Source organism: Erinaceus europaeus, chromosome 13, assembly GCF_950295315.1.
Source record: "Erinaceus europaeus chromosome 13, mEriEur2.1, whole genome shotgun sequence".
NCBI lineage: Eukaryota > Metazoa > Chordata > Mammalia > Eulipotyphla > Erinaceidae > Erinaceus > Erinaceus europaeus.
The window spans coordinates 54,676,205-54,703,870 of record NC_080174.1 but is presented as its reverse complement, the minus strand read 5'-3'; the positions used below and the strand labels follow the sequence as shown (position 1 = coordinate 54,703,870).

Sequence of the window (27,666 nt, the reverse complement as noted above, 5' to 3'; positions counted from 1 at the left end):
TAGTCTCCATGATGCAGGCAAGTTAATTGTCCAAAGGTATCTGAGAGAAGCATAGAGGTTAAACCAGTAAGGTGAGGTAGAGAAGAAGAAAAACAAAGATTGATGTAAATCACAGATATCAAAGGACACAAGGAAAATAGGATTTGGGGTCTCACTGCCAGGGTGTATGACAAAGTGTGTTCTCCTTTATGATCAAAAGATGAAGTTATAGTGGATATGTGAACTTTGAGTGAACCCTAAAGCAGGCAGCCATTTGGCCTGCTAGCAGGGGAAACTAAATGTGAGAGGTTTGTAGGCTTTCTGTGAGCTTGAGAGACTAACAAGGAGAAACTGAGTCTGGGAGACTTTTCCCTCTTGGCTCATCTCTATAAGGAGAGAGGCTAACAAGTAGGGTGTCTTTCCAGACCTCCGTCCAAGGATGGGAGAGCTCCCCTAAGCTCTACCAAGCTTTCACATAGTCCCACACTCCCCTTGCTTTCTTTCCCTGTCTCATAAAACAACCAATAAATCTTTTAAAAAAGAAGACAATGTGAGGGAATCGGGCTGTAGCGCAGCGGGTTAAGCGCAGGTGGCGCAAAGCTCAAGGACCGGCATAAGGATCCCTGTTCAAGCCCTGGCTCCCCACCTGCAGGGGAGTCACTTCACAAGTGGTGAAGCAGGTCTGCAGGTGTCTGTCTTCCCCTCCTCTCTCCATTTTTCTCTGTCCTATCCAACAACAACAACAATAATAACTACAACAATAAAAAAAAAAAAACAGCAAAGAAGACAATGTGAACTTTCTATACCTTCTGCTTAATTTTGCTGTGAACCCAAAAGTCTGTTTTAGAAATGCAAGAGAAATGCTGGGAAAGATAAAAGCAGTTATTCCATCATTACCACCATGAGACAGCAGCCAAGGTGGCCTGATTTACATGCCCACTGACAGTCAGGCATCCTCATCCAAGTAACTACTTTCCCAATTCTCTGAAGAATGGCACATTACTAGTATCAGTACACATACACAGAAGAAAGATTAATTTACTATATATAAGGAATTTCCTATGGAATTAGGCCTGAATTCTTTCCAGAAATAGAGGAAAAAGAAGAAGGGACTGGTGACTCTAAGACATGTGTTGGCAGGAGGCAGAACTCAAAGAAGGTCAACTAAAACTGTGAACACAAATTTCTAAAAATAACAATGTATTAATAACATATTATCCAAAGATCCCAATAAACATTCCTCAGAATAAGAATCTACAAAAAACCCCAATAGTGTATAAGAATTTCCTACTTTCTTTTTATTTATTTATTTATTTTTAATATTTATTTTATTTATTCCCTTTTGTTGCCCTTGTTGTTTTATTGTTGTAGTTATTATTGTTGTTGTCGTTGTTGGATAGGACAGAGAGAAATGGAGAGAGGAGGGGAAGACAGAGAGGAGGAGAGAAAGATAGACACCTGCAGACCTGCTTCACCGCCTGTGAAGCGACTCCCCTGCAGGTGGGGAGCCGGGGTTCGAACCGGGATCCTTATTCCGGTCCTTGTGCTTTGCGCCACCTGCGCTTAACCCGCTGTGCTACAGCCCGACTCCCCAAGAATTTCCTCCTTTCTACATCCTCTCTAACTTGGCACTGGGCGTCAGCGATAACCTTGGAAGCAAAAACAACAACAACAAAAAAACACACTTGGATGTATGTTTTTAATAAAAAGTGTGCATGTGTGTAATCAGAAATAATTACAAAACCAGCTATAGTCACAGAAAATATATCAAAATGCTAGCATGAGTTCTTTCTTAGAACGTGAAGTTGTAATGGGTTTGTTTTTTTTTTTTAGACAAAGAAAGAAACAAGAGACGACAACACCGAAGTTTCCTTGAGTGCAGTAGAGGTCAGGTTTCAAGCAATGTAGCACACTATCCACGTGAGCCATTTTGAAAGGCTGAAACTGTGGTGGTGTTTACGCTACTGTGTATTTTATAATATTAACTGGACCCACATTACCTTTAAAATCAGAAAAAAAGTTTGCACTATTTTAAGCACACATATCTCTGGTGGTTTTCATACTAAATATGAAATTATTCTGATGGCTAAAATAAATTGAACCATTTTTCTATTTATTTATCTTAATTAAAGAGAGATCCAGAAAGAAAGATACAGAGAGACCAGAACACTGCTTAGCTCTGGCTTATGCTGGTGCTCGGGACTGAACCTAGGACTTTAAGAGTCACAGGAATGAAAGTTCTTTGTATAAGGATTATGCTGTCTCTCCAGAACTATTTTTCTAGACTAATACTTTTAGTGACTCATTTTAACACACCCTTAGAAAACCAACTTAGATCACAGGAAAAGACATAAACATGCCAATATAATATTTAATCATTCCTACTCTTTCAGGGAACAAATACATTCATTTAAATTCACTCAGACCTTCACTTCTTTTTTTTAAATTTAAAACATCTTGGGAGTTGGGCAGTAGCGCAGCCGGTTAAGCGCGCGTGGTGCAAAGCACAAGGACTGGCGGAAAGATCCTGGTTCGAGCCCCCAGCTTCCCACCAGCAGGGGAGTCGCTTCACAAGCGGTGAAGTAGGTCTGCAGGTGTCTTTCTCTCCCCCTCTCTGTCTTCCCCTCCTCTCTCCATTTCTCTCTGTCCTATCCAACAACAATTAAAAAAAAAAAAAAAACAAGGGCAACAAAATTTAAAACATCTTATTTATTTATTGGATAGAGACAGAAAAACTGAGATGAAGGGGGGGTAGAAAGGGAGAGAGCAAGAGAGACATCCTCCCTGCATGTGGGGACCAGGGGCTTGATTCAGGATCATTGTGTATTGTAACATGCACTTTACCAAGTGCACCATCACTAAGTCCCCCAAACCCTCACTTCTTAGCTGCAGCAAAACTTGCATGGTAATACAAAAGTATAGATTTTGGTGGAAAGATTACTGAGACAATACCTCACACTACTGAGATACTTAAGGCTGTAGAGATGTTCACATTAAATTTCAGTATAAAATAAATGTTAAATCAATAAGTAAATTATAAAATAAGACTTAGAATTAATGGTTCTTTTTAAAATTTTTTTTTCCCCTTTTGTTGCCCTTGTTTTATTGTTGTTGTAGCTATTACTGATGTCACTGTTGTTGGATAAGACAGAGACTCCCCTGCAGGTGGGGAACCAGGGGCTCAAACCAGGATCCTTAGGCCAGCCCTTGTGCTTTGTGCCACCTGCGGTTAACCTACTGCGCTACTGCATGACCCCCAAATTAACGTTTCTTTATATGTATTTCTAAATTAAAAAAAAAAAAAAGGATTTCCTCTAAAGAAGCTCTAACAACAATCTGTACTCAAAAAGGTTTTTTTCTTGTAATCAGACTAAAATGTATTAAATAGCACAAAATCACAGTGAACAGGTGCAAAGCTGACAAATTTCACTGGTAATGTTACTGAGATTGAATGAAGGCAACAGATGCACACCTCCTCCCGCCCCCATCCCCAACTAAGGCAGTGGCAAAAGTGCCTTTCACTAGACTTAAGATATTTTTCTTATATTAAGGTAGCCCATTTGAAAAAAAAAAAAATCCTTTCCTGAGATAGTGTACCTCAGCATTATCAAAATGTTTCATCGAGTAAAAGACTGGAGAGAGACATCTGCAGGTGTCTTCCTAGCTCTGCTCTACTTTCCATCATCATGCTCTACTTGTTTCCCTGAGCCATCACCAGCAAGAGGAAGGAGGGTGACAGCAATTAGAGATCTGCAAGGATGAAGTAAGCAAACACTACTGTAAAACTGCCACGTTTTGCTTTAGAAAAATATACAAAGCAAGACATATTTAAGTTCCTCATCCAGAAATGAAGCCAGATCTGGGTTTTATTTATAAAGAAGTTTCAAAGAAATTTTCTGTTTTCTAGAAATCAGAGAAGTCATTGAAAATGACAAACCCATTCCCATCTCTCCACATCTTAGAGTGCTGTGGGTGTTGTAGTAGAAATAAATTAAAAAACAAAAACATAAGAACTCTTAGCTGTATGCACAAGTAAAATAATTTTAGTGATCCGTGTCAGCTGTATAGCTGAAGAACTAATTTATGATGTCTTAAACTTATAAAATTTAAGCAGCGTGCATATATTTGCATCCATTTCACATAATACATAGCATAAGATAAAAAGGACACTGGAGGACCGGGTGGTGGTGTACCTGGTTGAGCGCACATGTTACAGTGCACAAGGACCCAGGTTTGAACCCCCTGGTCCCCACCTGCAGAAGGAAAGCTTTGCAAGTGGTGAAGCAGGGTTGCAGGTGTCTCTCTTTCTCTCTCCCTCTCTATCTTCCCTACCCTCTCAATTTCTGATTGTCTCTATCCAATAAATAAAGATAATAATAAAAAAATTTTTAAAAAGACAGAAGGAATTAGCTTGTACCCCTCCTATCCTACGGTTTTGTTAATGTCTCCTTTCTTAAATAAAAAATAAAAAATAATTTAAAAAGGACACTGGTGGATAGAAATTATATAAAGGAGAAGCCCAAAGCACATATACAGATATGCATTCAAACTGTTATGTTTGTATTTGAAGAATTATTAAAGAAAATAAGGGGAAGTGAAGATATTTTGACAGGAAAGAAATATTTAAGTGGTCTGGGAGGTGGTGCAGTGATAAGGCTTTGGACTCTCAAGCATGAGGTCCTGAGTTCGATCCCTAGCAGCACATGTGCCAGAGTGATGCCTGGTTCTTTCTCTCTCCTCCTATCTTTCTCATAAATAAATTTTAAAAAAACCTTTAAAAATATTTAAATGATTCTTCAAATTCCATAGACTATATTATGTTGGCCTAACTATCAAAAGAGAAGGTATACCAGAGTAGGCTTAATGTGCAAGTATGACCTATAGAGCAGAATGTTAGTCAGAACAGGAAGGGGGTCTGTTCAGCTAGGGAGGGTGTTAGAAAACCTCACCAACAGTTGTCTTTATTCCCCTCTCACATGCTTCCTAGCAGGTTTTAAGAGACTTGCCACTATGAAAAGAAAGTTGAGCTCATGTATCTAATTTTATTTTCACCCAAAATAAGCCATCTTCTTCATCTAAGAATAAAAAAGTCAAGTTTAAGAAAAATGGGAAGTCGATTACTATGAATTACTGCATCTTTACTGATGAAATAGAGGTAATCAGAAACTTCTTTTGAATGAAGGTATCATGAACAAAACAGAAAAGTTTGCCTCTTCGTGTATCTACTATACTCACAATTCTGTTGATGGTTTCTAGGTGAGTCTCATGCTAGTTTAAATTCCAGGCACACAACTGAAGTTTATTCCCTCCTTAAATTTATGACATCTTTAAATTTGCCTCCATCTAACAATGCATTATGCAAATGTAGTGAGAGGTAGGATCCAACATAGATTAAAAAAAAAAAGATTTATTTATGTTTATGAGAGAAAGAAAAAAAGGACAGAGATCAGAGCTCTGCTCCAGCATATGCAGTCCTGGCACTGAACCTAGGTCCCAATGCACACAAGTCCTGCACTCTATTTGATGAGTCATCTCCAGAGTCTGCAGCATCAGGCCTGCATGATACTGCCAACTGGCCTCTCTGCCTCTTTTTCTTAATTCTATTTACTTATAGATAGATGGAGAAAAGAGAAGGCAAGACATCAAAGCACTGTTTCACCATCGAGTTCCTTGTTTACTACTCATGGTGTTCTCATGTGGTGCTGGGGGTTGATTCCAGGGTTTCCGGCACAGACAGGAATGTAGTCGACCTTTTTTTTTTTTTTTTGTAATCTTAGAGGAAGAACTTAAAAACAATTTTTTTTTTTTACTATCTTTATTTACTGATCAGGTAGAGATAGCAAGAAATTGAGAGGAATGGAGAGATGGAGAGGCAGAGAGGGGTAGAGACAGAGAGACACCTGCAGCCCTGCTTCACCACTCACAAAGCTTTCCCCTGCAGGTGGGAACCGAGGGCTTAAACCTGCGTCCTTGAGCATTGTAATATGTGCACTCAACCAGGTGTGCCACCACTCAGCCCCTATGCTTGACTTTCTAAGCTATCTCTCCTTTAAGGTCTGATCTCTTTTTCCTTTGTGATTCTTTATTTTATCACTTTTATTAGGGGCTTAATTTGTATAGTACAGTTGCTGACACATGGGCACAATTTCTCATCTCTCAGTGAAAGGTGCACCAGGTGCAATTTCTAAGCCCAAGAACTCATAACATAAAAACTAGAAAACACTGGAATCTAATGCATTGTCAGATAAGTCATGACATATTTTTTCTAATGCAAAATTGTGTCTTGACTTTTACGACAGCCTAATATAAACTACCAAGTGAAACTAGTAAAAATAGCTAAGTCAGATAAATGGTTACATGCTTCTCTAAGAGTTCCAATACGGGGGAATCTGACATAGACTGAAGAGATACAGAAAGGTTTAGAGAAGCAGAGAAATCTGTGTTAGATTATAACAGGAGTAGAGTTCGCATAAGCAGGGAGATACAGAATACTCCAGATTGCAACAATCGAAGACATGGTGGTGGGAATACAAAACAGAATGTGTATGGCACACAACTCAAAGGTGGATAACAACAACAACAATAATAAATTAGTGCAAAAGAGGGCCTGCATCTCATTCTTAATTCTATGTTTAGTATATCTGCACATATATCAATATATCTGCACGTCATTGAAAATGGCAGTGGACTGCAGTAAAGGTTTTAACATCAGAGATTCAAAATATTCCAGTGGTTTAAGAAGAAACATAAGGAAGCAGGGTATAAGCATTTATGATGACTTCTGATCTAATTTTACAATACTGATAAGGACAGCAGTATTAGGAAAGAGAAATACTGACAGGAATAGCAAAGTTCAAAACTGAAGTCAGTTTATTTTCAGTAAGATGAGACTCATTTTAGACATACTGACTTTGAAGTAATAAACACTAAAATTTCTAATTGGAGATGTAGGGTTTGCACCTAGAAGAGCTAAGGGTTTAATAAATCTTTGGGAATCATCAGCATGTGAGTGATGGGGTATGGAAAAAAGCTGAAGAGAGAGAGAAGGAAGTGAGTGTGTCAATAAGTTCCTGGCAGAGGCAACAGAAGCAAGATGTTAGAGAGGCAGGAGATTATCTTGACAGTGCAGTTTAAGAAAGCAGGAGCCAAGCAAGAAAGGGTCAATGAGGGGTCCCCTCTACCCCCTGCTTAAGATTACTGCTGATCCTGGGAAGAACAATTAAAGCTCAATCATACAGGTAGATAACAAACTGAAATGTGTTACTAAAAGGGGAGGGGAGGGAAAAAATGGCAACACAAAGCAACAAAAAGAAAATAAGCTGGATCATTATTAAATCACTAATAAAATAAAATAAGAAAAGAAGTTGGTAGCAACAGCAAAAATACAAAAAATAAAGAGGCAGGGATTGGAGAGACATTTTCAAACTGCTAAATTCCATTTGCAAATAGCCCTATTTTATAAAAACATGTCAGAGAAGAGACTAACAGTGAAGGAAATACAGTGAGATGACTTATGGTACAGAGCAGTACTACATATTAAGAATATTTACTGGACTCTTAACCAAGTGCCACTCTGTGGCGTACTTTACCTGAATTTTTTCATTTTACTCTAGTCTGTTATTGTTATTGGTTAACTCTTGGGCTTCACTGCCTTGGGCTGACTTTTTCAAATAGAAACAGAGAGACAAGAGAGGCTGAAGGAGAGACGGAAAGATATCAGAGCAACAAAGGTTTCCCCAGTGTGGTGGGAGTCAAGCTTGAGCCTGGGTTATGCACACTGTAAAGCAGGAACCCTTCCAGATGAGCTATCTTGTATACCTATGTTTTATTTTATTATTTCTGTTATCCCATATTCCAGGAGAGGAAGGGGAGGTGAGGGAAAGCTAAAGTATGGAGTGATAAATTTAGATCACAAACCTAAGGAGAGTCAAAACCAGGAACAGAATTCATGTTCGTCTAATACCAAGTTATTCCTATAATCTTTTATGCAAAATTGAAGAAAGCATGGATATGAGATATAATCTGTCTTACTACCAATGGGTAAACCAGGCTAATGGGTCCTGAAATCTACTTATTACCACTTCTAGAAAATAGTGTGCTTTCCAAAATTGAAAATTATCACTAAAAAGAAAAGTTTTAGTTACCCATAGATGCTAATTATCCATTACATTCTTAGTTTAATGTCTCATTATCATGAATGGTGTTGAGACAACTGTATTGGTTGGAACACAATCAATCCATCTACTAACACAAAGCTTTAACCCAATGATCGTTCCCAGTGAACTTTGTTCAGTCATTCCAATTTGATCTGTTCCAACCAACCATGCTCCAAGACACCTTTAATTTTCATCACCTCATGCAGAAACAATCACACATTTTTTAAAAAAATGTATTAGTGCTTATTTGATAGGAAAGAGAGAAATTAAGAGATGCAGGGGGAAATAGGGAGAGGAAAGAGAGGTATCTACAGCACTGCTTCACTGACTGCTTGACCACTTGTGAACTCCCCCCGCCCGCCCCCACACAGGTTGGGACTAGAGGCTTAAACATGGGTAATGTATACTCTCAATCAGGTATGACTGTCCAACCCTGTAATTATACACTTTGAATATACCAATCTTTAAGGTTAAATACATACATTACTATCGCCACTAAGATAAAAAAACAAGAAATTAAAGACAGCATAATGGCTATATAAAGAAGCTCTGATGCCTGAGGCTCCAAAGTCTCAGGTTCAATCCCTGTATCACCATAAACCAGAGCTGAGCAGGGCTTTGGTTAAAAAAAAAAAAAAGAAGTTAAAGAATTCTTTACTGATAACACACCCTTCATTACAGAAATAACTACTGAAGGATAGCTTGTTTAGCATGAGAAGAACAATGTAAATTTAAGTGTTCTTTCAAAAGGAATATTTAAATTCACATCAAGTGATATAGGAAGGGGCCAGAAAGATAACTCTCTGGATAGGGTGTATGCTTACCATGTGTAAGTAAACTCTGGTGCTGTTATGTCTCTCATCCTCTGTCTCTGTCTCTCTACATGAATGAAAAACCAGCCTAGAGGGGAGGCTCTGGCTCAGCAAAAAACAGACATAGTAAAGAAAATAGTAGTAAATATAAACAAACAACAAAATACTATTTATCAAAAAAAAAAAAAAATCTCTGTACTTTGAAACATAATCTGACTAAATTTAGAAGCTGTCCAGCGGGGTGGGGAGCAGGAGACTGCTCATCTGAAAGAGCACACACTTTGCCACACGTGAGGACCTGTGTTCAAGACCCCCCCCTCCCTCCACTACCACATGGGAATACCCTGCAAGAAGAAAGCTTCACAAGCACTGAAGTGGTACTGTGTTATCTGTCTTTCTGTCTGTCTCTCTTTCCCTGCTCTTACCCTCTGGCTAAAGAGAAAGGGAGAAAAGGAGTCCACCAGGAGTGCAGGAGTCACATAGGCCAGGAGCCCCAATGATAACCATAGTGACAATGGGGGAAAGAGAAGTTGCCGAGATTTTATCTATAACTACATCCATTTCCTCAGACTGAGAAAAATTTCAGGATTACTTTGTTTTACACTCAAACTATTTTCAGCAATAGCTGCTTAATGTCTTTAGCCCTTCTATGGTTTTTAAGAAGTTCAAAAACTACACAAAAATGATGAAATTTAGGCAACCACCTTCTATCTCATTATCATAAAAAGAAATATATTGGTGATGATCTCTTGACTTCTGCATCATCTTTAAGAAAACTTATATTCTATATTCATATAAATACAGCTGCAGTAAAAACAAAGAATCAACTTTAATATGAAGTCTCTCTGGTTTCTTCTTTAATTTCTCACTGAATTATCCTCATCGTTCTAGTACAGCCCATCAGACAATCTCTGATAAAATGTTCTATGTCAAACAAAATGATGGATCTAAGCATTTCATCCATTGAAAACTACTGTAACAAGCAAACAGGGAAATCCAACATACAAGTAACATGTTAAGAAATGTCCATAAGCTCTTGCTTGCAGCTGCTAGCAGTGCTTCTCTATCTAACTTCTCATATGTGTTGGTGCAGCATTCAGGAAACTGTGCCCCAATAACATGGTCACATGCATTGGTCACGGTTCTAAATGTAACACTGCCCAATTTTTGTATCTTCAGTATTTGAATTGTCTTGTTTGTCATTTATCAGTCAGAAACTGAGATTTTATTGTGTCTTCTATTTGTAAAATAAAGCTACTAGGCACAATATTTAGTGTAAATGAATCAAATATCTTTATGCTAAAGTTTAAGATATCTTGGCTACCAAGTAACTTATAAAATGCTATTTTAAACTGTTCCATATCATCTCACACCCTACCATTATTATGGGAAATAATCCTTTAAGATACTAGGTCTCCTAGATAACAAAATCTCACACCCATGAAAAAGAAATTTCTATTTTCATGATGATGATCTCACTGATGCAATTTTACTGGTATAATGATACTAACAGTAATAATAATACTTCTAAGTTATTCAGTCTTACCTTTAATAATATAATGCACATGTAAATACTACCTAAAATACTTTTACAACTAGATATTTATACTGGAAAATACTGCTTTCTCATTGCAGTGTAATCTTTGAAGGCCAGAATTCAGAAAAAAAAAAAAAATTTCCAAAAGATATATATTGAGATCAAATGAATAATGGGTATTCCCATAACCTATCCAGCAATACCACAAGCATCACACAGTGATTGTCTCTATATATTTAAAAATGAATCCTCTTAAATCAAATGTAGAATACTGAATTTTATAGAACACATACCTGAACCTCGCTTGTTCTCTGTTTAACAGTATCTTCCTTCTCCTTAAGGTCCTGTTCCACATTATTCTTTTCCCTAGAAGACCAGCAAACAATGCAAGAATATTTGAGAACATCAGCTACAGCCGGTATGGTTATCCATCCTCCTAATCCTGAATCGCTTTTTAAATACATAGTGAAACATTCAATTTTTAAATGAAGGGCAGATTTTTCTACCCTTTTAATTATTTATGGGACAGAAATCAATATAAGCCCTATTTGTAAAAAAAAAATTTGCTTTCTCACTAAAATGTGGTGAAAAGAGAATAGATTGAAAAAAAAAAAGGAGGAGAAGAAAAATAATCAATGAAACCCCTGGGTTTTGGTGACCTCACTGTTGCTATGGAAATACAGTCCAATGAAAACTGCTGATAAAAAAAGAGGAGGAGTTACATCAGCTCTGTAAGCTTAACCCTTAGGTGGTGCTGTCAAATCAAATGAAAATGGCTAATATGAACAATCAAGAAGGATATTTACGGAAGTGTTAAATACTGTTGAATCACTTGTATGCACCAATTTCAGAATGAAACAAAGTAGAGAAAAAGGAAAAGATGGCCAAACAGGTCATTTGCTTGAATACCACAGATTCATAGAAGCTACTTTAAGATTAGCTAGCAATCCCAATTGATCAACTATAATGTCCACATATTAAGAAAAATCACATTAGCGTAAGTTTACTTCCTTTTATTTTTCAGATCAAACATGTTAGGATCTATCTACCTTTATTCAGAAATATCATTACATAAATTATATTATTTAATCAGAACTCGATTCTTAATAGATGTATCAATCTTAAGCAAACCTGGATTCAGAAATAAAAGATGAAGCTATTTCTGTCAAAAGAATACATTTAACTGCCAATCAGTTCTAAAATATCACAGATACATACACATTGCTTCTTTTCTACAAGCTGAGGAAAAAGGCATAGAATTCTGCAGTGATACATCTTGGGGCATGGGGAGGAAAGTAAAAGAATGTGACAGAGGGAGAATGATATTTAAGTCCTCAGACTAGTACTGCAGCTTTTCCTTAGATCTTCATGTCAACACTTCAGCTTCATCCCAGGCATAACTCAATATAGGTTCGGGCTCCATTAAGCTCTAGCATAAAGGAAGTGAGAAAAATCATACCCACAGAGATCTCAAGGGACAACTATATGATACATTTCTATAGCTCACCTTTTTGAGGTTAAGATTTCAAATGTGAATAATCAAACTATTTTGGATATGTAGGCACAATGTGCTTAAGTTTGTATGGGAAAAGAAAAAAGCATAAGAATAAAGCTATTTGTAGACTGTTGCTTTTAAATACTTGAGATGGCCAAAGAGTGCACTAACCGTTCGCCAGATGGGTCACATGGAGGGTCAAGATGTCTCAGATATTTTAAACAGTCCCTTACCATTCGAATCACTGTTGCAGCCAGTTGCTCCCATGCTTCAATCTACTTACTATGCAAAGGTCATCCCTCACTCCCCCCCCCTTATAAAATTAAGTAAAATAATAATAAAATATTAAAAAACATGAAAAAAGAGGACAAAAAATACAGTCTAAATATACCCCACAAATTCTGCAAGCTCAATCTTGGGAATTTTTTCTTTCTTCCTTACATGAGCAGAAAAGTGTTTTCAGTCCTGCTGCAGCATGTCACAGATAAGTCACATGAAGAACTAGTCTCCTTCCCCCATTCCAAACCTTCAGAGGCATTCCACACAAGGTCAGTATCAATTCAGCTCCTCATTTCAGGTGGTAGAAAATAACAAAAGACCAGAAAATATTACACAGGATTATAGACCAGCACCGCACACATTAATGTGCATGTTTGTATTCAATCCTTTCTGCCGAGGTTTAACTGCTGTGACTGACAGTCTCTGCTTCAAGATCAAGTGTGCAGGCAAGAAAATAGGGCTGCAAGAAGGCAGTGGGCTGAAAAACAGTCAAGACAGGAAAATAGAAGAGCAAAACAAGGAAATTCATTTGGTTAAAAAAAGAAAGATAGAAACCAGGTTACTAAGGATTCTAAGCTTTAACCAGCAAATATTGTGTGTTGGTAAAATGGCAGAAGCTTAGAAAGCACCAATTTCCCTTTAAAATATTGGGGGGTGGTGGGGTGGGGAGATTGGTGGTGATATTTCCAAAGATATCCTGGAAACCACTCCCAACAAAGTAAAATATGGAAATCTTCAGACATTTATTTTCAATTTCTTTTTAAAAAATATTTATTTTCTGAGACCAGAGCACCACTCAGTCATGTGGTTTCACAGATCAAACCTGGAGTCTCAGGCACATAAATCTGAGTCCTACTCATGGAGCCACCTACCTGGCTTCTCTCATTTCCCATAAATACTAGAATCATTTATATTTCAATCAATCCATTCTTACCTAGAAAAATTCTGGTCTCCGAATACTTTTTTACTTTTTTTTTTTTAAGCAGAGCACTTCCTATTAGCTTATGATGGTGCTAGGGACTGAACCTGGGGGCTTTTGGTGCCTCAGCATTAGTCTTTTTGTTAACCATCATGCTATCTCCCCAGCCTCATAATAATTTCCCTTATTATAAAAATACTTTTAAAGTCTTATGTCTAGTTGTGCTACTTGATCTTTTTATAGTAAGAGAAAAAAGCGAACTGGTGATTCTATAGAGCCACCAAGCTGCAGATGCTACTATGATTCCATCCTGACTTCCTTGGGCAGATGACCTCACCAATGCTTCCAGGAACCTCACCTCTCCAGATCTCTCACCCCAGTAAGGAAAGAGAAACAGGTTGGGGATATAGATTGATCTGCCAAATAAATTTCTACCTGGACCTAGATACCCACCTCACCTACTTCCTATTTCACTTCCCTAAATCACTCTCAGGTTAACCTTGTCAGAACAAAGTAAGAACTACAAAAGCTGGATAAGGGCAAGAGACTGGCACACTTTAATGATGGCTCTTATGGTCACTACCAGGCTACCCTATCACCTGGGGCCCTAGCAGGGAATCCTAGGATTCCCATATAGATATGATGAGTCTAGACCTCTAACAGACTACTCTCTCCACCATCCCTGGTCATTTCCATCAGGAACAGCATTGTGAACTCTCTTGTGGGCCTCTACAGGACCTTGCCCTCAATGTGGAACAACAACGGAAGGGACTGCCCCACTCTCCAAAGGGAAGCTGGGTCAACATACTCTGCCACTTGAGGAAGACTAGTCCTGAGATGAGAGCAGCCTAGAATGCTCCTAGCTATGACCATGGAATGTGAGCTCAGACTGATAGGGATGCAGAGGTTATACAGGCTCCTGTGCTGAATATGAATAAACATGGGCCCCAGATCAGATCAGTGAGGTTTATAGTTAACGGTTTTTATATACTTTCCCCATATTTGGGGGCCACTCTCTTCCCTGATGAAGCTTTCTGGTCCTATTTCCAACTCTGACACCATCTCCCCAGACAATACCTTTAACCCACCTGCATGCTAGCTGTCAGGCTCAGGCAAAAATGAGTAAAGTCATAGGTCCCCTGGAATATACCTAAAATAGACTTCTTAGCATTTTCAAAAAGGGAGACCCCAAATTTCATCTGCTCTATGTTTACCTCTAGGCTCCTGATTATTAAACAGTTTGTTCTGCTTTATATCTTAATGTTTTCAGCCACCAAGCTGAGATGCTACCATGACACCAATGTGACTTCCCTGGGCAGACAACCTCACCAATGTACCCTGGAACCCCACCTCTCCAGAGCCCTAACCCACTAGGGAAAGACAGAAATGGACTGGAGGTATGATCAAGCTGTTAATGCCTATGTGCAGCGAAGAAGCAATTACAGAAGTCAGACCTCCCACTTTCTACAATCTATAACAACCCTGGACCCATACTCCCAGAGGGATTAAAGACAAGGAAAACTTCCAATAAAAGGGATGGGATACAGAACTCTGGTGGAGGGAACTGTGTGGAACTGTTCCCCTTTTATCCTACTCTTGTTGATCATTATTTAAAAAAAAAAAATTTTTTTTTAATATTATGGAACTCCTCAAATGGAAAACCAGTATACGTTACTTATCCTTAAGTAACGTTCGAAGAATTGAATAAAGGAATTTATATAAAGTAAACAGAGCACAATGACTCAAAATTATTACTGTTAACTGACTATCTTGTTTACTGGCCCAAGACCAGGATAATAAACTGGACTGACAGGATGTAGCTTTTACTTCCTGCTGTTCTTGCTGAAAGGACAGAGACAGGAAGGAAGCAGAAGCTGGTAGAAGACAAATAAGAATGAACTCCTGCCTCAGCACAATACACCACTACCACAAAAAACGACCAAGGCAATTTCTTGATCATGTTTCGTATTTTTCACTGCCAAGAACTTCTGTATTTGAGCAACTTTACTTTCAGAGCAAAGGCTCTTAAAAATAAGCCCATGGATTCTTTTTAGGGTGTGAAATTTCCTGAAATAAACACAAAATGGTGTACACAGATACACATATTCTTTATTCCCTGGTTCCAGAGTCTGGCAGTCTTCACTAGATTCTCAAAGAAAATTCCTGAGACAAAATTCCTGAGACAAAAATTCCTGAGATAAATTCCAGGCTAGAAAATAGGAAAACTCAACTCAACCCACTAATCTAACACATGCATATTAATATAGAACATCAGTTATTCAATAAGTGGCACTATTCTTTTCTTTCTTTCCTTTTTTTTTGTCATGACTGGAGTTTCACTGCTCCAGGCTGACTTTGACATAAGAATCCCAGTTCAAGCCCCTGGCTCCCCACAGGCAGAGGGAGTTGCTTCACAAGCGGTGAAGTAGGTCTGCAAGTGTCTACCTTTCTCTCTCCTCCTCTCTCTGTCCTATCCAAAAACAATGACAGCAATAACAATAATAGTAACAACAAGGGCAACAAAAGGGGGAATATAGCCTCCAGGAGCAGTGGATTCATAGTGCAGGCACTTAGCCCCAACAATAACCCTGGAGGCAAAAAAAAAATGTATTCATTTATGCTTTTCTGTATTTCCCAGTTATTTTTAACTATATGCTGTAACCATTATGGAAGTGAGCTCTTCTAAATTATCATCTTCAGGGCGGGGGAGACAGCATAATGGTTATGCAAACAGACTCTCATGCCTAAGTCCCAGGTTCAATTCCCCGCACCACCCTAAGCCAGACCTGAGCAGTGCTCTGGTATTTCTCTCTTTCTGTGTGTGTGTGTGTGTGTGTGTGTGTGTGTGTGTGTGTGTGTCTCTGCGTCTCTTTTAAAATTAAAAAAAAAAATTAAAATTAAAAAAAAGTTTAAATTATCATTTTTATTACACACTCATTACAATTCCAGATTTTTTACTTGCAGTAAAAAATTTTATTTTTTATTTGTTGGTTCTCTGGCTAAAATTAAATATATGCATATAAACAACAACAACAGCAAAAAGGTGGCTGATCTTCTGCCAGATAACAGTCTAGTAAAAGTCAAAAGCAAAATCTGTTTAAACTCTTCTAAGTTTATGGTCATATATCACATCCTGATATATTAGTAAAAGACTAGGAGGCTAAAAATCAGTAGCACTGCACAGGAAAACAAACAAACAAAGAAAACAACCATTATTCACAATAACAAAAGCCAAGGTTATAATGCACTATGGTTGAGGATTTGTGATAGGACCTAATAAACTGCTTACATAACTGAATATTAACTGCTATGATTTTAACATGGATAAAGGAATCTCATTATGACATTGCTGGAGTTGACAGCTGATGGATGGAAATTTGCCTACAGTGTAGATCTCACCTAAAATAAAAGCCTAAGGAAAATATTTTCACAAATGTCAAAACATGTATCAATGTATGACAGTTATAAAATGGGACTGCAACCTAAAAACTAACAAAGTTTTGTAACTATGATTTCCTTAAATAAGAGAGAGAGTCACAAATTGTTAGGTGTGCTCTCTTTTATGTCAGCTGTAACTCCCTATATAAGACTACCACTGTTACAAATAATCTGGCTAATGGAAGTTAAAAACTCGGTTGACAAAATGTAATTAATATTATAAATGCTTTTTATTCACAAGAGCAGGTACACTATTCAGGTGAGCTATTCTGTCAGCCTTAGGCAGTCATTTTTACAATGATTATTACCACAAAGTTCCCAGGAATTAAAGAAGTAGTGTAGACACTTTCTAATACTACTGTGTAAATGATATCTACTAATTTTTTTAAAGATTTATTTATTTATTAGAAAGGTAGGAAGAGAGAGAAAGAACCAGACATCACTCTTGTACATATACTGCCTGGGATTGAACTTAGAACCTCATGCTTGAGAGATTAATGCTTTATCCACAGTGCCACATCCCAGACCACTCTATTTATTTTAATTCAAATCTGACTGTGGTTTTTTTTTTTCTTTTCTTTTCTTTTCTTTCTTTCTTTCTTTTTTTTTTTTTTTTTGCCACCAGAGTTATCACTGGGGCTCGGTGCCAGTACTATGAATCCAGGGTTCCTTGCAGCCATTTTTTTTCTTTCTATTTTATTTTTATTTGACATGGCAGGCAGAAACAGAGGGAAGGAGAGAGAAAGAGGGACAGAGACGGGGGGGGGGGGGGGGAGACTTTCACTGCTCATAAAGTGTCCTCCCTGCAGGTGGAAAGCGGGGACTGAAACCCAGATCCTTGTGCATGTAATATGGGCACTTAAATGAGTGCGCCATTACCTTGCCCCCCAAATCTAACTGTATTTAAGTTTGTCCTACATAGTATCTATCAATATGTACAAAAGATTCAGCTCCAAATCTGAGATCAGGTATTACAAGTCTATCTCTGACAGGTTTATAAGACTTTGGAAAAGCAACCATCTTAACTCTCTCAGATTTTTGTGAGGATCAAAGGAAAGAACAGTTATGAAAGTTCTTGGCAAGGGATGTCTGACTTAACATTCTACCATAAAATACATTAAACTAACATATTGTTCGAATATGTTAGTTATCTGGAGTTAGAAGAAAAGTGTAAGTCACTCATTCTAAGCTATATGTTTTTCACTATCTGAGATCAAGTTAATACCTTATTCACCGCAAGTCATTACTACTTAGCAGTGAGTTTTCTTGTTTTAGAAATATGTAAGAAAATAGTGCATCCTATAATAGAAAGATGCCTTCAAGTTGAATATTGTACACAGACTTCTAATTTAAGAAATAGAATATTTAACCTACTAAACTAGTATGAGCCAAGATATATATTAGGAACAGAAAAGAATGTGAATATGTGTATATTTATACAATCAGCTCTAGTTTCCTTTACATACCTCTGTAGGTCAACTATTTCATTGTTAAGGGTGTCTAGCTCCTTAATAGCAGAGAAATCTGTAATAGGACTTGATCCTGAAATGTTCTAAAAACAAAAAGGTCACAATTATATATCATTAGTATAAAATGGAATATAGTAAAAATTAGAAATGTTCAAAGCACAATGCAGAATTAAATTATCATATTCCTAACACTTTAAGAAATCCATAACTAGTATTATTTTATGTACACACAGTATATATACAAAAACATTTTCCCTTAAAAAGTCATTCTATAAATGTGCCACCAGTTTAGAACCCAATGATTTTGTCACTTGATTATAGCATGTCCAGAATCTTGCAGTAAAGCAGATACTAGATTTTCAACTAATTTCTCCATTAAAGTATAAATTTCTTGGGGAGAAAGTGATTTATTTTCTTTGTATTATCTGGTACAGAGCATAAGAATACAAATTTTTGTTCCATCTAAGGATTATAATGATGATTAATTTTATTGAAATTAACAAACATTTGTTTTTTCAAATACTTTGATTGTATAAAGACCAACTGCTTAGCCATATGCTTACTTAAATATATACATGTGTATATATACATATATATTGAATAGTTAGAAATTTTAGTTTGGCTTACTGAAGACTGCTATTTTACTAGCTACAGGAATTTTACTGTAAAACAGGAAAATAATCACTGCTATGCTTACTTTAAAAAATAAAATGAAGTGGTGCGGGAGGTGGTGCAGTGGCTAAGGCACTAGACTCTCAGGCATGAGGTTTCATCCTTTCTTTCACCTATTAGATTGGTATTTTATCCTGGTTGCTTTCATTTCAAATCCATTGAATATGGATTTGAACACCAACACAAATTTACAGATACAGCAGAAATTTCTGAAACAAGCTGTTTTTTTCATTGAAGTTATCTATAATGTTAGTAGACACTTCAAGTTGCCTCTGCTATACAGAGGTTTTATTAATTTTATTTGAAGTTCATTCACTAGAACACCTTTCTGTCAGAAATCTTCTTACTCAGCAAAATGGGATTTTATCACTGGTTTATCTAGTCACATTTTTAACCTTAAAAATTAGAACTTGCATATGTTTTGTTTTTCAAACAATCTTTTTGCTTTATTTATCTTTTAGTACTGCTTTTTTTTTTTTTTTCTTTTTACAGCTTTGACTAATCCTTTTTTGAATGTTGCATTCCTTTTGTGTTTTTTTCTAGTTTGGACTGTTTTTGCCATTCTGCAGCACTCTGCTTTTCGCCTTTCTTGTACTGTCAGTTTCTTAACTACTTACTCACTCAAGGTTAGAGCTTTCTTTTATGCCTCTTTAGCATTGCAGGTTCTGGTTGACAAGTTACATTTTGAAATTAGAGTTTTGTTTTTTTTTTTATGAAGCAAAGTTGATGCAGAGAATATATCTAAGCACCATACTTTTGTCACATGTCACTTGGTTCATATGTGCTTTTAAATTTACCTTCTCTAGAGTCTGACCTACTTAAAATCACAAATGTAGGATTTTTGTATAATGCACAAAATAAGGGTAGGGAAATATTTTGAAAGAAAGGAAATGCTACTTTTCTTCATATGTTGTTCTTATACTTCATATACTTTCTTGTAGCTGAACTTTTTGCACATTTCCTGGTTTCATGCTATGAATACTTTGTTGCTTCACTATGAGAGGTTAATTTCAGTGTCAGTAATTGAGGTGACATAAGCTGTACCAACTACAGTATATTTAATCTGCCTTTAAGAGTCAGCTGTGGGATTACCTTATACTTTTCTTGAGGTTACACTTCCTTGTCTGACTCTTCTTTTTGGTGATATTTTTAATAGTGAAAGAATGTCAAATATGAGTCATTTTTTTTAGTTCAAGTGACAGAAGAGGTGTGGAAGTCATGAGTTTCATAGTATACTTAACACTTCTGATGGCAGTTTTCCCAGTGCTTAGATGATGTAAGTTACTCTTGGTGGTAGAAGTGAGACCAAGTGCTAATTTTTCATTTTGCTTACCTGTCAAACTATTTGGCCAGGTTTATTAGTTTACAGGTCATTTAGACAGAACTAAAAGTCATAGTGGCCTGTCATATTCAGAAATCTTCTTTAAAATCCCTGATTTGAGTTAGGATGATAAATGTGTATCAGTGAAGCACAGCAAAAGAATAAGAAATATATATGATCTAAATCTGTAATTAATATACTGCTGAAAATAGCACTAGTTAAATCCTAATAGAGTTTTAATATTGATAGTCAAAAACGAAACATCTGATAACAAATAATTCAGCTTAGCATAAGGAAGTATCAGATGCCACAATTTATTGGTATACCAATTAGTCAAGTTGGCTTTTGAAGTCACGGCTTCATTTACCTAAGTGATCTTGACACGCAAATGCCAAGGAACATGGTGGTGTGAAATATGAACTTAATTGGAGGATTCCTAGTGAAAGTACTTATAAACTGAGTTCAACTTAAAGCAAAGCGTTTATTCAGCTTACAACCCAATTTTCAGATTTGCTTTGAGAAATGACTAATTTCAGGGCGTGGATAGATAGCATAATGAGACTCTCATCCTGAGGCTCCGAAGTCCCAGGTTCAATCCCCTTTACCACCATAAACCAAAGCTGCCCAGTGTTCTGGTATAAAAAAAGAAAGAAAATGACCTGTAACCTATTATATAAACAGGAGGAGAAGGAAGATATGATGTTTATGAACTTTTTAGATTTCTTCTGTTGTATGAGTTAGTGATGTTAAGTTCACTACAACACAAGTATTAATAGTAAATTTTTTAAAAATTATCTTTATTTATTGGATAGAGATAACCAGAAATTGAGAGGCAAGGGGATGATAGAGAGGGAGAGAGACAGAGACATCTGAAGCACTGCTTCACCACTTGTGAAGCTTCCCCGCTGCAGGTGGGGACCAGGGGCTCAAACTTGGGTCCTTGCACACTGTAACATCTGCACTCAATCAGGTCCACCACCACCTGGCCCCATTACTTGTCAATCTTTTTATAGCACTGAGCATATGTAACGTTTTTGATGGAGCAGTTATCACTTTCCCTTGACTTCAGCCAGCTGTTGTGCAAGGCATCACCAACAGTTCACAGAGGTGATGGAGCCAGGATGGATCTTACATTAATAATTTATTTAATTAAAAAAATTATTTTGGTTGTCACTGGAGCTTTTTTGTTATCATTGCTCCAGGCTGATTTTTTTTCTTCCAGATAGGAAGAGGTAGGAGGAGAGAGGGAACAATACCATAACACCTAAGCTTTCTTTAGTGCTGAGGGAACCTGGCTTGAACCTGGATTGTGTGCATGGCAAAGCAGGTGCACTGCACAGGTGAATGATCTTGTCGGCACTATTTCATTTTATTATTATTATTATTATTTTAAATATTTATTTATTAGTGAGAAATATAGGAGGAGAGAGAAAGAACCAGACATAACTCTGGTACATGTGCCGCCAGGGATTCAACTCAGGATACTAAGTTCCATAATGGAGATAGTAATTTTTAAAAAATCATACATTTGTAACCTTTATCTTTCTAGATAGGCATCACTTAAAGACTTCTTCAGAATTTAGGGAAAACATGTATTACATCAAAATGAATCTTAAAAATCTCACTATCTGCTCATTCTCCAGAACTTAAGTAGAAAAACAAATACTTATTTTAAAATAGGATAAAAATTCTTATCCTTTAATAGAAATTAATACGTAATCTCTATGTCTGATGACTATAAATTTCCATTTAGTTGACTCAGGAAAAAAAAACCCAATTTTGACATTTATTAGATTTGTTAAAATGGGATTTTTAAACCTATGTGACAAATTTATTACAAAGCTATACTTTAAGTCTAGTGACATATTTAAAAGTGTTCTTATGCTATAGAACTAACAACTCCTATTATATATAATTCTGGGGAAAAAAATCACAACACCAAATATCAACTTAAAAGATCACAAAAAGAATTAAAGAAACCAAATTTATATTTTTAAAGGTAAAGTCATTAGAGTGCTCAAATTACTTTAAAGTTCCACTAAAGTTATTATAAGTTCACTGTACTAGGAAGTTTCTAGATGATGAGAGGATAACCAGGGTAACAAGACGGTTAGGAAATGTAATTTTGAAAATTACCACCTTTAGCGGCCCAGAGGGTAACACAACAGGTAGAGAGCCTAACTTATAAACATGAGGCCCTCAGTTCAATCCCTTGTGTTGCAGGTGCCAGAGTGATGCTCTGGTTCCCCGTCTGTCTCTCTCCCAATCTCCTGTCATTATATTTTTTAAAAATTACTCAATTTTTAAAAAATTACTAGCTTTGGCCAAATTACTTTTACCAAAAGTAGCTAAAGCTGTTTTCTTACTGTTCAAATATGAAACCCAGTCACATGTTCAGGAATAGCGTCATTTATGGCAAAAATGAAAACGAAAACACACACACAGGATCCCTTCAACATGATTCCCTTTTTCATTTTTTAAATGTACCAATCAACCATGATTCATATCATTTTCAGTAAGAATAAATCATCAAATAAAACATAATAATTCAATTCTTTTAGCTTTTGTTTGTCATTTTAAACCCAATTCATAAAAATTAATTCACAAGTACAGGAAGGGAAAAAAGAGACCACACTTTTCTAATTTTAAGAATGGAAAACAGTGTAGCCATATGTGTAGGATTGGTGGGGTAAGTGAGTAATATAGCCCAAAGTAGATCTTAAGACATTTAAATCTGTTTATGAGCACAAACTAAACCACACTGTAACAGTCTGTTCTCTAGTTAAATAACATTTTCTCCATTGTTTAATCCAAATTGAATTTGTCATCTGATATAGCATTTGTTTCTTTCTGTTAATTTATTCAATTGCCTTACCTTTTGTAAACTGGCCCTGTCTGATGGTGGAATCATCTCAGGAGTAAGAATGTGAGGGGGATCTATACCCTTCATTAACTTCTGGTTGATTAAGTGAAAAGCCAAGGCGAACTGATCCTTTGAAAGTTTCCCACAGTGCTTTGTGTCACATAATGCCCTGTAAAAATAAGCAGAATGAATACATAAATGTCAAATGCCATTCTAAAAACCCAACAAGTATTATGACTATTGGGTTTTTTAAATGTTATGTAGAAGTAGAAAAGTGGAGCTCCAGTGGCGCGATCAGTTAGCGCGCAGTACTTATACAGAAGTAGAAAAGAAAGTCACACCACCTGATTACTTGCCTGAAACTCAAATGTAAGAAGAAAAGGCTCAGTAAAAGAGCATGTTCACCTTGACACTGCGTAGGGTCTCTAGTCTATATTTGTGTAAGGGTTTTTTGTTTGTTTTTACCAATTTCCAAAACTACTACAGAGTAAGAGTTGAGACTGGCTAGAGAATCCTAGCTTTCTCAACTCCCAAGATTTTCCATATTAAAGACACTAAAGAAAAAAACTTTCGTCATAACAAATTTGGTTCATTTAATGGCAGTAGAATGATTGTAAAACAAGCAAAAATTTCCATTCCAGTTTGCTTCCTACAACTCTTCAAGTAGGAGGATATAAGGATCACAAAGTCAATGCAGAAACAACAGCTGAAAATGAAGAGCATATGTGAGGAGAAGGCAGCAATCTGGAAAGCTTTATAAAATCACTTGAAGAGAAATAGCAAATGTTAAAAAAGCTTAGCTTTCTGAAGTCCTGGTACGTTTGATTCACTGAAAGTCAGTGGGCCATGATGTCAAATCAATTTGAATTCCAGCTTTTCTATTCTGACTCTGGGAAAATGTTTTGTTTTTTTAAAAATTTTTATTATCCTTATTTGTTGGATAGAGACTGTCAGAAATCGAGAGAGAAGGGAGGGGTAGAAAGGGTGAGAGACAGACACCTGCAGCACTGCTTTACCACTTGTGAAGCTTTCCCCCTGCAGATGGGGACTGGGGGCTTGAACCTGGGTCCTTGTGCATTGTAACATGTGCACTCAACCAGGTGCACCACCACCCAGCCCTTGGAAAAATGTTTTAATCTCTCCAAGCCCTGGTTCATTCATTTATAAAGTAGAGATATGGGGGCTGGGTGGTAAGGCTGAGGTCACATGCACAAGGAATCCAGGGTTTAAATAGCTGGTCTCCACCTGCAGAGGGGAAAGCTTCACCAGTGATAAAACAGTATTTCAGATGTCTCTCTCCCTCTCCATCTCCCCTTCACCTCTCAATTATCCACTGTCCTATCAAAGTAATAGTAATTATAATAACACAAACAATAACAACATAGAGATATAGCCATAATGCAAGGCTATTATGAGAATTAAAGTACAGAAAGTCTTAACCTAATGCCAAGTTCATGATACTATTTGAAAGTGGTAAGAGTTTAATCAATCTTTCCTAGTATCAGATTCTTCTTATCCTTTTTCTGAAGCAGACCTACTGTCCTCCTGTGTCAGAGTTTCTCTCACTTTCTCTTTTTGTTCTTGGCCTCCAGGGTTATCACTGGAACTTGGTGCCTGCACTACAAATCCACTGCTCCTGGCCGCCATCCCCCCACCACCCCACCACCCATTTTACTGGACAGGACAGAGAAAAATTGAGAAAGAAGGAAAGACAGAAAGGAAGAGAAAAAGACAGACACTTGCAGACCTGCTTCACTGCTTGTGAAGCAACCCCTCTGTAGGTGGGGATCCCAGGACTCAAACCCTGATCCTTGTGCTTCTACTATGTGTGCTTTAACCCTTGCGACACCACCTGACCCCCCTCTAGGTTTCTCTTACCAACTATATGGTTCCCTTTCTGAGTTTTCTGCCCTCTTGAAATACTTTTCATATACCTTGTTATTTAATGTGAAATTCACTAAAGACACTAAGGTTGACTTTGCTAAGGACCAAGTATGTATGTAATTTCTACATAAAGATATAAAAACATGGGGGGTTGGGCAGTAGTGCACCAGGTTAAGCACACATAGTACAAAGGACAAGGACCCATACAAGGATGCTGGTTTAAGTGCCTGGTCCCCACCTGCAGGGGGGCCGCTTCACAAGCAGTGAAGCAGGTCTGCTGGTGTCTATCTTTCTCTCCCCCTCCTCTCTTAATTTTTCTCTGTCCTATGCAACAACAACAACAAAAATGGAAAAGATGGCCACCAGGAGCAATGGATTTGTGATGCAGGCACCAAGCCCCAGAGATAATCCTGGAGGCAAAAAAAAAAAAAAAGAAAAAAGAAACCAATAGGATATAAAAATGTATCGTGTGTGTGTGCTTAGATAAACAGATATTCTAAAGAATTATATATGAGTATGCCTTGGACGATCATTTCCATATTGTTTAAATTTCACATCTGTGGACTCTTGAAAGTTTAACTGATAGAAACAGATGCTAGACTTAAACAACAATTCTAGTAGCAATTAGTCAACACTGGGTCAGGGAAAGAGCTCACTGGGAAGAGAGCATGCCTTGCCATAGGCACAGGCTAGGTGCATGTCATAGTACTACATGCATGGGAGTTGCTATGGCATCAGTGGTAGCTTTTCCTCTGTTTCTCTATCTGAATGAAAAAGGGGCCAGCTGCTGTAAAACTGAACATGTGAGGCCCCCCCCAACTCTTCAGGAAAAAAAAAAAGGAAACAAACAAAAAAAAACATAGACACACACAATTAGCCAACACTGTCAAATCTATGAAACTTCAGGTAACCCATTCTCAAGCTTTTAGCCATTATTCAAAAGAAAACACAAGTTTAAATTTTGAATTCTGAAACCATGCTACTTACAAATGGCAAAAAAGAAAAATACACAAAGCTAGGGCTCATACAAAGCCTTATTTGTCTTAAGAGTGATAACGGGAAGTGAAACAGAGCCCTACCCCACTAGGGAAAGATAAAAATAGGCTGGGGGTATAGATCTACCTGCCAACACCCATGTCCAGTAGAAAAGCAATTACAGAATCCAGACCTCCCACCTTCTGCACTCCATAAAGATCTTTATCCCCCAGAGGGATAAAGATTAGGGAACCTTCCAATGCAGGGGGTGGGATATGGAACTCTGCTGGTAGAAATTGTATGGAACTGTATCCCTTTTATCCCACAATCTTATTGATCAATATTAAACCACTAATAAGAAAAAGAGACAGGTACTGTCATTATCCATATCTATAGTCCATTAATGTTAAATTACGGTTAAGTAACAAGCTGGCAAATTGAACCATCTTGATACTAGTCCTAGAATCATAGTTATAATACATCTGCCCCAGGATATTATACTCTACTCATTACTATCTTGTCTGGTGAGCTGTAGGACTTAAAAAAAATTTTTTTTTTTATTTATTATTGGATAGAGACAGAAAAAAAATTGAGAGGGGGAGGTAGAGAGGGAGACAGTAATAACACCTGCAGCCCTGCTTCACCACTTGTGAAGCGACCCCCTTGCAGGTAGAGGTGACTTATTTTTTTTAAGATGTAACTGATATACCATAAGTGCTATCTTTCTTTTCTCTCTTTTTCATTTCTTCTCCCCCTTTTTAAAAAAATTTCCAGTTAAGTTTTGTCAAAGAAAGGAGGAAGAATATAAAAATAAGGTATTTTTCCCTTGCTTCACTTCCTGTAGAGTCTTAGAATGGCTGCAACTCTCAAAGGCATAATTCTATCTATTTGATACTCTCCTTCCTGGTTTGTCACCTGTCCCGTCTTATTTTTTTCCATGGTAAAGGAAGGAAGCAGTGAGGATGAAGTCTAGAGATTAAAAGGTGAGGAGGATACTGTTTTCCTCATCTTTGGGAGTGAAGAGAAATGTCCACTAATCCTTGTATAACCTATCCACAGTTTGGTGAATGGTACCATTGTCAAACACCTCTCAATATACTCAATTTAAGTATGCCTTCTTATTCTTGTTAAGATCATAATTAAAACAATTATTAAGGTAAACAAATCAACATTTTGTTTGTCTTTGTAAATCAATTGAAACAGAAGCTAACCAAATAGGGGCAGGGAATTTAGCTCACCTGAAAGGGGCACTGCTTTGCCACTACCATAACACAGGTTGAGCCCCCATAGGGGCACTATGGCACAGGAGAAAGCACTGGTGTGGTGTCTCTCCTGTCTGTCTGCAGACGTCAGCTCAGAGTGGTGAAGGCCACCAATGACAAAAACAATAAAACAAAAAAATTATTGGAGCCAGGCGGTGGCTCACCTGATTGAGCACACACATTACAGTGAGCAAGGATCTGCAAACCTCTATAGTTTCCACCTGCAAGGGGGAAGCTTCATGAGTAGAGAAGCAGTGCTACAGGTGTCTCTCTTTCTCTCTCCCTATCTTCCCCTTTCCTCTAGATTTCTCCTGCTTGTATAAGTAAATAAATAAAATAAAAAATACATACAAAAAAAGTCTTACCAAATATGAGCTAGTAAGGTAGAAGGTAAACCTGTCTTCAGGAAGATTTCTCGGACTTCCAATCCAGACACAAATCCATCCATATCTTTATCAGTTTTCTGGAAGATGTCATCATACTTCACTTTTTCTGCAGGAGATACCACCCACTACAGAAAAAGCAAGAGGAGGAGGAGAAGGAGGAGGAAGAGATGTGTAAATACACAATATTTCTACCAAAATGAGACAAACTTTGAAATCCCT

The 27,666-nt window shown here is 37.2% G+C and overlaps 1 protein-coding gene across 3 annotated transcripts in view; it reads right to left on the bottom strand.

Moving 5' to 3' along the window:
* Positions 1 to 27,666, bottom strand: part of EPS15 (epidermal growth factor receptor pathway substrate 15) — a 133,047-nt gene that overhangs the window by 40,011 nt on the left and 65,370 nt on the right. For all 3 annotated transcript variants that reach the window (XM_060205904.1, XM_060205906.1, XM_060205905.1), the window contains 4 exons: positions 27,427 to 27,572; positions 22,953 to 23,109; positions 18,082 to 18,167; positions 10,778 to 10,850 (listed from right to left, as the gene is read on the bottom strand). In XM_060205904.1, coding sequence (XP_060061887.1) covers positions 10,778 to 10,850; positions 18,082 to 18,167; positions 22,953 to 23,109; positions 27,427 to 27,572 — 462 coding nt within the window. The remainder of the gene's footprint in view (positions 1 to 10,777; positions 10,851 to 18,081; positions 18,168 to 22,952; positions 23,110 to 27,426; positions 27,573 to 27,666) is intronic.